We start from the raw sequence: 9,856 nt of genomic DNA, 5'->3' as shown, positions 1-9,856 counted from the left end.
TGAACAATTAGCATAATTTGTTTTGGCGCGAGTGTTTATTTCTCTACTGGTTCATGCCCAATGCGATTATCTTTGGTGTGAACGCACTGTGCGCAAGTATTAATGTGATTCGGATTATTGTTGTGGACTAATGCCTCTCTATTAAATCAGTTTTGGCTCATGATTCTCTTTAAAAAAATCGCGATGCAATAAAATGCCGATTCCTGGTAAAACCCGCTGTAATTTAGTGTTTAGAGTGTGATGTTTAAGTTGAATAATGACGTGCACGTGTGATGGATACTGACGATAAAGGCTAAATTGATCAGGGCTTTTTCCCTTTTTCGAATCGATTACACTAAAACGAAACAAAGGTTGACGTCCACGCGGTTTTCCTTTCCTTCCATTTTGCATTGAACCTGCGGATTCCGACGGTACGTAAAGGCAGCACCAACGTAACCGCCGGCCAGCCAATAGGTGATAATGGCTTATTTAAATTGACCAATCACCGATGAAAACGTCTTACGACGGCGCGTGAGCGAGAAGGCCCGCCCTGACGTCGTCCATTGAAGAAGAAAGACGGTCTCGCCACATCGTGCTCAGAAGAAATCCGATCATGTCGACTACACTGACGAAGCTGTTTGTCGGAGGCCTCAACGTGGAGACGACGAAAGAAGGCCTCGGGACGTATTTCGAGCAGTACGGGACGCTCAGCGACTGCGTCGTGGTCATGAACCAGCCGCTCGGGCGGTCCCGTTGTTTCGGCTTTATCACCTACTCCGCGCCGGAGGAGGCCGACGCAGCAATGGCGGCTAAACCACACTTCGTCGAAGGCCAGGAGGTGGAATTGAAAAGGGCCATATCACGGGAGGAGGCCAACAACCCGGACATCATCGCCAACGTGAAGAAGATCTTCGTCGGCGGCGTGAAAGACCACATCGAGGCGGAAAACCTCACCGAGTATTTCTCTCAGTTCGGCGTGGTCGAGAAAGCCGAGATCATCTCGGACAAGCAGACGGGAAAGAAGCGAGGCTTCGGCTTTGTCTTCTTCGAGGACACGGACTCCGCCACCAAAGCGGTGCTCACCAGATATCACGTCATCAGCGGCAACAAGGTGGAGGTGAAGAAGGCCATGACCAAGCAGGAAATGTCCTCCGGCGGCCGGGGAGGCAGAGGTCGAGGACGGGGGATGCAGAGCTATGGCGGCGGAAGAGGAGGAGGTTACAGCTACGGAGGCGGCTACGGCGGCAATTACGGTGGCGGCGGCGGCGGCGGCTACGGCTACGGTGGCTACAATGGCGGCGGAGAAGGAGGATATGGGTACGGGGGATACAACGAATACGAAAACCAAATGGGGGCCGGCTACAGTAACGGGGACTTCGGGGACGGTTACGGACAGCAGCAGTCTAATTACGGTTCGGTGAAGGGCGGCAGCTACTCGTACCGGAGCGGGGCTCCGTACAACAGAGGCGGCCCGGCCGGAGGCGGCGGCGGCGGATACGGCAGGGGCGGCGGCGGCGGCGGATACGGCGGCTACTAGCCGCTAGCTGCTAGCTCCTGGTGGCTCCAGGTGTTACGGGGGACTATTCTGATTACAACGAACCTGACTTTCTACACATACTACAAGCCCATTTGGGATGAGAGGGATCGGCGGCGGTGCCGACGTCACCCACGGAGAATGAGTGACTGTCCTCTGGACCCTGCCCCCCGCGCAAGCTCCACCTGTTCTCTTATTCCACGCGTTAATGTACTATTAAAAATGATGTATTATTGTACTTTTTGTTACGTTGGGAAAATGTCAGTCACAGCTTCTCAACTCGGAATTGAGCTCGTCTTGCAAAACCAGCCTGATGTGTCTGTTATTTTGGCATCATGAACTCAGGGTTCTAAGTAAATTTTGGCGGCAGTTTTCTGGCGGCGTGGGGGCTCGCGATCTGAAACCCACGTGGCTTTTTTTTTTTTTTTTTGAGGCATGTCACGGATTCTTTTTGTAAATTCTGCTATTCTTTCACCTTTGCCGTCCCATCATTTCTTTTTGTTTTGTTAATTCAAACTGTGCTTAATACGTGTCTTCAGTTCGCCCCTTTGCTCACTCTGGTTTTATTAAAGTTTTTAATGTTTTGAAATTCCATCTAATCTCGTAGTCTTTGATTTAGATGGTGTCGGTTACACGCTTCTGTTTTCCCTCTATTTTATATTAAGTTCATAACGCCACCACCAGGGGGCAGTAGGGTCTATAAATCCGTGCGTTCTCTATCCCGACCGCCATTTTGTTCCGTCACAGATTTAGCGGAAGGAGCGGACTAATTCTGGAGCATGCTCTGCCGTCATGGCACCAATTTTACAATGTAAAAAGTAAAGTGTGTAAATGTTCACCATTGGTGCAAAGTGACTTTTTTTTTTTTGCCGTTAATTTCGTCCCAAAACACTGAAACCTGAGATCGTAAACGCGTGCAGTCGGCCGTAACGGGATCAATGTCCGGTTTCCTTGGATACACCTCTGGACCCGTCCGGTGGGAGGAGCCTGGTTTTAACAAGGCTCGTTTCTGCGGAGGACAGAAGGATGTGTAAAAACAAAAAAATAAGAGAGCTCTCACTCTGATACTTTTTCGATTCATCTGCCGTTAGTGTTCCAACCTTCAGTTAAAATTTATATTAAACTTGTAAGCAGTAGATGTGTATTTCATGTGTTGCATATTATTCATCTTGATGCGAATCTGAGAGGCGCAAAGACGAATTCTGAATAGTTTCGGACTGGTAAGTGGTTATTTTAAGGATACTGATCCAATTTGTAGCAATTAGACCACACTATTGATTTACATATGAATGCATATATTTGATTGGGATTTAAGTCCATAATGATTGGTAATGGGTTAGTTAATCCTTACAGCATGTATACTGAGCCACGTTAACGAGCACAGAACATTCTCTGCTGAGAAATATTTAATTACATTTGGTAAATGAACCCCTCAAATGTTTATTGGTTCATGATTTTTGATTGTTTAAATATTAACATCTGGTTTTGTATTTTAGGACATTTAACTTTTCAAATATTTTTCGGAATGAAAATTGTATTTAGGAAATTATAACTGATTGATTGGTACCCAGAAGACAAGACACACAGTCATTATATTGGAGGATAAATTAATATTTCAGCTAAACGTGTTGCTAGAAATGTCGTTTTTCCATTCACGGTCTGGTTACAGAACATATTTCATAATGCGTGATTTCGTTCGGTACTGTAAATTTTTTTGTGTGTGTTTCTATACAACTTAATTCCATGAAAAATAAAAATTCATACCTTCTTTTCAACGACTTAGTGACTCATCTTCTTCCTACACGATCTTCGTGCGGACGCTCGGCGCTCATGCCTGCTGTGCTTTCTGTCTCCGTGAGGATGGACGGGGTGTCGCTGGGGTGAGTTCAATGAGCCGCGAGGACTATTTCGGGGGAAACTGTGACTCACTATTTATTGAATAACATTTTGAACTCCCATCATATCGCTCCAAATCCCCGCACAGCTCCAAGGAGCGCAACGCTCACACTAGCCTTGTTGCTAGGCTAGCTCGGGTAAGTTAGCTAGCTGATGCGTTTGCGTCGCTAACTAAAATCAGAGTTAGCATTTAGGAGCCGACGTCGTGTTGGTGTAACAACGTTGTGTTCCCAGGAAGGTGACGTCATCTCTCAATAAGCTAATGTAAACATGCTTCGCCATGCTAACAGCTAACCAGCTCACCAACTTGACGCTGGTTAAAACTACAAAACAACATTTGCAAATAAATCTTCGTGCTGTTCGGACAAAGTTGGCTTCTCGTTGGACGCTGATGCGTTCAGGGACTTCAGCTGTCGTGTTTTTAATGCCTCGTAAATACATGAAGGGGAAACTTTAGACTTTTCAGCGACAGAATGAGAGTCGATGAAGGACAGAACTCTTCCACCCGTTTAAGCAGTCATCATTTAACTTTCTGGTAAAAGAGAAACGTCGGGAATCACTTCAAACGTTCCGTTCCAGAGGCGCAGTGAGGCACAACTCTGTCGGGGGGGCCCAGCCCCCCCCCCCTCACTGGAACAATGTAACAACGTCCTGCTTTCTTAAATGAAATGTGCTACATTTAATTCACTGCTGGGCTAAAAATCAAATAAAAGCATCCATAACTATTAATGTCATTGACTAACGTTGGGTCCTCCTCCGATCGTCCAGACGCTGCCTCTCCTGTCTGAGCGCTCCGGCGGCCGCGCCGCGCCCGAACTGGCCCACGGATCCGGATCCGGAGGAGGACCCGGCGAGCGGCGAGACGCACGCCAGGAAGGCCTTCCTGCAGATGAACGAGCTGAGGAGGTGCGTCGCTCCTTCGTCCTTCCACCTGAGAAGCTGCCGAACGGCGCGGCGAGAGCGGCGCTCTTCCTCACGCCCTTCCTCACGCCCTTCCTCACGCTCTTCCTCACGCTCTTCCTCGCGCTCTTCCTCGTTCCTCCCGCTGCAGTAAGAAGCTGCTGTGTGACGTCCGGCTCGTGGCGGGGAACCTCGAGGTCCCGGCCCACCGGGTGATCCTGGCGTCCTGCAGCCCCTACTTCTGTGCCATGTTCACAGGTTCAGACACGCCGCTGCGTTGTCATGTCTCGGTGTGTGTGTGTGTGCTGGCATGTCCTGAACTGTGTGCGTGTGTGTGTGCGTGTGCGTGTGTGTGTGTGCGTGCGTGTAGCTGATATGAGCGAAAGCAAAGCCCATCAGGTGGAGATCAGGGAGGTGGACGGTCAGACTCTGAACAAACTGGTGGACTACATCTACACGGCGGAGATAGAGGTGACGGAAGACAACGTCCAGGTGAGCGGGGGGGGGGGGGGGGGGGGCACGCCCCTTACCTGCTGTCCAGCACCGCGTCGGGCGTTAACATCCTGCACCAGAGAAGTCGGCCCTCGTTCTGCTGGAACCCCGGAGGCCTCATTAATCCTCGGAAGCTCCGCCTCCTCGAGGCCGCGCCATCGAGCCGACATTTCCTCCCATTATTAGCACAGGAAGTGTACATGGAGAGCAGCAGGAAACACCCCCCCCCCCCCCCCCTGTCCGCTGTGCGTTCTTCCTGCCCTGAAGAGACGGGCCTGATGTTCTCCCGTTTAACGGACGCCAGGCTTTGGGCTGCTGCGCACACGTTCAGACGATGACGGACTATAAGCCCCTCCCCCCCCCCCCCACGCTTTGAACCCGGCAGCTTTTACAACGATGCGGCTAATTACATGGATCATTACAGGCTAACTGATTTAGCCCTCAAAGAAGGAAACGGCTAATCCTGGCGTCAACGAATCGGTGGCGAGATGTTGGAGGCGGCGGCGGCGGCGGCGGCGTGGAGAGAAGCTGAGAACTTGTGTGAAGAATTCATCTCTGAGGCCGACGCTGAAGAAGACGACGTTATTGGGTTCAGAACGCAGGAGGAAGATGAAGCTAGCGATGCAATGACTTCTGGGAGACGTGGACGGCTGCAGCTGTGGGCGGGGCTTGTAGCCCGCTGCGCTCGCTAGTGTGTTAAACCGCTGATCTCGTCTTGCAGGTTCTGCTTCCGGCCGCCAGCCTCCTCCAGCTGATGGACGTCCGCCGCGTCTGCTGCGACTTCCTGCAGTCGCAGCTTCACCCGACGAACTGTTTGGGCATCCGGGCCTTCGCCGACCTGCACACCTGCACGCAGCTGCTCCGCCAGAGCCACGCCTTCGCCGGTGAGCTCCGCGCCGAGCCGCGCGCCGCCGGCGCCGCTGGGCGCGAGTAACCCTTTCCCGTCTGCGTCTCTCAGAGCAGCATTTCGCCGAGGTGGTGCAGGGGGAGGAGTTCCTGGGCCTCTCGCTGCAGCAGGTGTGCAGCCTGATCTCCAGCGACAAGCTCACAGTGTCCACGGAGGAGAAGGTCAGAGAGCGGCGGGGGGGGGGGGGGGGGCTTCACGGTCGCCGCGTCTCGTTTAAACGGCCACTTCCTGTCTCAGGTGTTCGAGGCCATGATAGGCTGGATCAAGCACGACAAGCCGGCCCGTCTGGAGTTCATGTCCAAGCTGATGGAGCACGTCAGGCTCCCGCTGCTGTCCCGGGATTACCTGGTGCAGGTAAGAGGAAGCCATCTTGTTGCTCTCAGAGATGCAGAAACAGAAACAAAATGGCGCCTGGTTTTCAGACTGTGGAGGAGGAAGCTCTGATCAAGAACAACAGCACCTGCAAGGACTTCCTCATAGAAGCCATGAAGTATCACCTGCTGCCGGCCGACCAGCGGCACCTCATCAAGACGGACCGGACCCGCCCTCGGACGCCGATCAGCATCCCGAAGGTCGGCGCTCGCCTCGGCGGTCGTTCGTTCCGACCGGGATTCAGTCACATGACCGAGTGAATGTCCAGGTGATGATCGTGGTGGGCGGTCAGGCTCCCAAGGCCATCCGGAGCGTGGAATGTTACGACTTCCAGGAGGACCGCTGGTACCAGGTGGCGGACCTCCCTTCCAGGCGCTGCCGGGCAGGTCAGCCGGCGCCGGCGCCGCTTCTTCTTCCTCAGGAGTCCGAAACGTGACTTTTCCTCCCGCGAGGCGTTCAAACGTTGACCTTCTTTGTCTCCAGGCGTGGTCTCCGTGGCGGGCCGCGTGTTCGCCGTCGGGGGGTTCGACAGCTCGCAGCGGGAGCGAACGGTGGACGTGTACGACGGGGGGCGGGACCGGTGGACGGCGGCGGCCGGCATGCAGGAGAGGCGGAGCACGCTGGGAGCGGCCGTGTTGGCCGATCTGCTCTACGCCATCGGGGGTTTTAACGGGAGCGTCGGTACGCGAGCACAAACGCACGCTGGTGCTGTCGTTGTTTACCGCCACGCCCACTTCCTGTTTGTGTATCAGGACTGTCTACAGTAGAAGTCTACAATCACAAAGCCAACAAGTGGACGTACGTCGCCTCCATGAACACGCGGCGCAGCAGCGTGGGAGTGGGCGTGGTCGACGGTGAGACGTGCGTGTGCGTGTGTGTGTGTGTGTGTGTGTGTGCGTGCGTGCGCGCACGTGTTTTATCACCGCTTCATCTGCCCGTAGGTAAGTTGTACGCGGTCGGAGGCTACGACGGTGCATCCCGCCAGTGTCTCAGTACCGTGGAAGAATACGACCCCGTCACCGACCAGTGGAGCTACGTAGCCGGCATGAGCACACGGCGAAGTGGAGCAGGTACACGCGCACGCGCACACACGCACGCACACACACACACACACACGCGCACACACGCACACACGCACGCACACACGCACGCACGCACACACGCACGCACACACACACACACACGCACGCACACACCGCGCCCCTCGCCCATAGCAAGCTGGGATCAGCTCCAGCAACTCCCGGGATGGATGGACGGGACCCTCACACTCCAAATATTAGCAACAGCTTCCCCTGGTGGACGCCATCTGCAACGACACGAGCAAAAACAGTCGGAACGAGAACCAATAAAAAACATTCAGCTCTAATAATTAATACTACTATTAACATGTACGAGAATATTTAAGGGTGGTACAGCGGTTAGCGCAGTACCGGATGGAATATTTGACATGCCGCGGTGCAGTTTGAATGACCCCCCCCCCCCCCCACGTGCATCTCTCTAACGTTGTGTAGGGGTGGGCGTGCTGGCCGGGCAGATGTTTGCAGCTGGAGGCCACGACGGCCCCCTGGTGAGGAAGAGCGTGGAGGTGTACGACCCGCGGACCAACGCCTGGCGGCTCGTCTGTGACATGAACATGTGCCGGCGGAACGCAGGTCAGACCCAAACGCCTCTGCGGCGCCGCCTTTCCCGTTGTGAGAACGCAGCGCGCCGCTGGCCGCTAACGCGTTGTTGCCTCCGGTGAAGGCGTGTGCGCCATCAACGGGCTGCTGTACGTGATCGGGGGGGACGACGGCTCCTGTAACCTCTCCTCCGTGGAGTTCTACAACCCGACCACGGACAAGTGGAGCCTCATCCCCACCAACATGAGCAACGGGCGCAGCTACGCCGGTCAGTCCGGCGGCAGGGCCGGGTCGCGGGGGGGCGGGGCGGCGTTCCGTTTCTCACCCGCGTTCTCGCTCCCACAGGAGTCGCCGTGATCGACAAGCCGTTGTGACCCGGGGCCCCTCCTCCGGCGCCGCAGCGGAGAAACCGCACTGACGTCTGAAGCTCGGCGGGCCAACGGAACCGGAGGCGACTCCTCCGGCGCCCGGCCGACCTCCTCATCGGGGACGCAGCCGGAGGAGTTTGTTTTTGCGCTGAACCGCGGGGTGATTTAGTCGAGGACGGCGCCGCACAGAACGCCACGATGGGGAGGATTCCGTATCCCGAGAACAAGACGATGGGAAGGATCGGCCGAACGCAAGACCAGGAGGAGGAGCGGGAAGCGTCGGTGGGACCTGGAACGACTCGGGAAAACCCCGAGTCAGTATTGATCCGCCTCTCATGCACTCTGCTTGGTCTCAAGATGTGAATCAGGTTTGTGTGTGTGTGTGTGTGTGCGTGTGTGTGTGTGTGTGTGCGTGCGTGTGCGTGTGCGTGTGTGTGTGTGTGTGTGTACTTTGAGAGCCGCAAGAAGACTTATAGAATGTAGAAAACATCTTCTGGGTAAACCAGATTTGCTATATTTGAGTTTAGTTTTTTTTAGCACTGCTGTGGTCTCAGCTCGACACGCTGCTCACGCACTGAGCGAGCCGCCGATCAGGAAGGTTGATCCGCCGTCAGACACACGTCTGATACTGATCATCACTCCACTTCAAAGCCAATCGTTTTATTTGAAACTATTCAAATAGTGCCAGTCTCGATCAGAATGAAGCTGGGGGTCACATGTTTTGTTATTGTTTTTTTTTTATATCTCTGACAAACTGAAAAAGACTTGTTTCCATGACAACAGAGATTGTTTAGGATTTGTTATTTATTGTTTTTGGACGAGAGATGCATTTATTGAACGCTTGTCTCCGCCTCGTGTTCGGTGCCACCGCTTTGAGGACTGGAGATCAATAGTGTGATCGGCTATCGGCTCCTTAAAGACGTGATTGATTTTCCACGTCTGTTTCACGATTCTCAGCACCACCAGGGCTGCTAAAAGCCAAACTCTGAATCTCAAGGAGAGACTTTTCTGTCTGGACTTTCTGTTCTGATATTTTAAAATGGTTAATGTTCTTAATACGTGCAGATGTTCTATTTTTAATATCATAAAATGTGGATCTTTGTAAACTAAATCGATATTGTGAAATGAATTGATGATTGTAAAGGTTTGAAGTTTGGAACTTGTGCACTGTACTTTCTGAGGATTTGTAAACTTGAAATACTGAATACAGATAAGCAGGCCTGAAAACATCTGCTGCTCTGTCTAAATGTGCATTTATAATTTTTATATGAAATTAAATGCCTTCTGTCGCACGAACGTCGTCAGTGGCGTCTGATTTGAGTTTCAGGACGTGTTGCGTAAAGTTGAAAACATGAAAAAAAAAATGTAAACCAATTATATAAGATTCTTCTAAACTTTAGTAATTGTATTAATCGTTCTCGTAAAGTGCGTTATTTACTTACTTTATGCTTCGCACAGCTGCAATTTGCCATTTCCGCCAGGTGGCGGCAGTGCTCCTAAAAGCTGGTTGCAAGCTACCTACAAACCCGAAGAAGAAGAAAAGGCCGATTTTTGTCGGAGTAGCACCAAGAAACATCGTCTTTGACAGGATTTATCAAATGGAAAATATCCGCGCTCGATATTTTTTTTTAAATAAAGTTAAACAAGTTAAATCTACAGTTAATTCAGTGTCTTAATATGTCTCGTTCTCCGAAGCTCCTAACAGGAAATGCATTAAAGCTGCGTTGCTTCTAATAACCAGTAGAGGGCGCCGCCACAAGTCCGAGCTGAAGGCACAAATGCTTAAAAT

The 9,856-nt window shown here is 52.5% G+C and overlaps 2 protein-coding genes across 2 annotated transcripts; both read left to right on the top strand.

Moving 5' to 3' along the window:
* Nucleotides 1-548: 548 nt before the first annotated feature.
* LOC137894578 (heterogeneous nuclear ribonucleoprotein A0-like) lies at nt 549-2,105 on the top strand. The gene has a single exon (XM_068740012.1). The coding sequence runs from the start codon at nt 593-595 to the stop codon at nt 1,514-1,516; it is 924 nt and encodes a 307-aa protein (XP_068596113.1). The 5' UTR covers nt 549-592; the 3' UTR covers nt 1,517-2,105.
* A 1,238-nt stretch (nt 2,106-3,343) lies between these two features.
* On the top strand, nt 3,344-9,357 carry klhl3 (kelch-like family member 3). The gene is made up of 15 exons (XM_068739989.1): nt 3,344-3,393; nt 4,178-4,315; nt 4,461-4,567; nt 4,680-4,801; nt 5,523-5,685; nt 5,760-5,869; nt 5,946-6,062; nt 6,131-6,280; nt 6,349-6,466; nt 6,564-6,761; nt 6,833-6,934; nt 7,022-7,150; nt 7,592-7,732; nt 7,824-7,967; nt 8,045-9,357. Exons 1-15 carry the CDS (start codon nt 3,344-3,346, stop codon nt 8,071-8,073), a joined length of 1,818 nt encoding a protein of 605 aa, XP_068596090.1. The 3' UTR covers nt 8,074-9,357.
* The last annotated feature ends 499 nt before the right edge of the window (nt 9,358-9,856 follow it).

Source organism: Brachionichthys hirsutus, chromosome 6 (genome assembly GCF_040956055.1).
Source record: "Brachionichthys hirsutus isolate HB-005 chromosome 6, CSIRO-AGI_Bhir_v1, whole genome shotgun sequence".
Classification (NCBI taxonomy): Eukaryota; Metazoa; Chordata; class Actinopteri; order Lophiiformes; family Brachionichthyidae; genus Brachionichthys; species Brachionichthys hirsutus.
Note: the sequence above shows the minus strand (reverse complement) of the source record. Positions and strands in the feature narration are given on the sequence as shown.

Bases quoted from the DNA above. Each gene is read 5' to 3' on its own strand.
- LOC137894578 (XM_068740012.1), top strand. From the start codon at position 593: ATGTCGACTACACTGACGAAGCTGTTTGTCGGAGGCCTCAACGTGGAG.
- klhl3 (XM_068739989.1), top strand. From the start codon at position 3,344: ATGCCTGCTGTGCTTTCTGTCTCCGTGAGGATGGACGGGGTGTCGCTG. The intron at 6,467-6,563 runs GTCAGCCGGCGC...CTTTGTCTCCAG, and splicing joins TTCCAGGCGCTGCCGGGCAG to GCGTGGTCTCCGTGGCGGGC. The intron at 6,935-7,021 runs GTGAGACGTGCG...ATCTGCCCGTAG, and splicing joins GGGAGTGGGCGTGGTCGACG to GTAAGTTGTACGCGGTCGGA.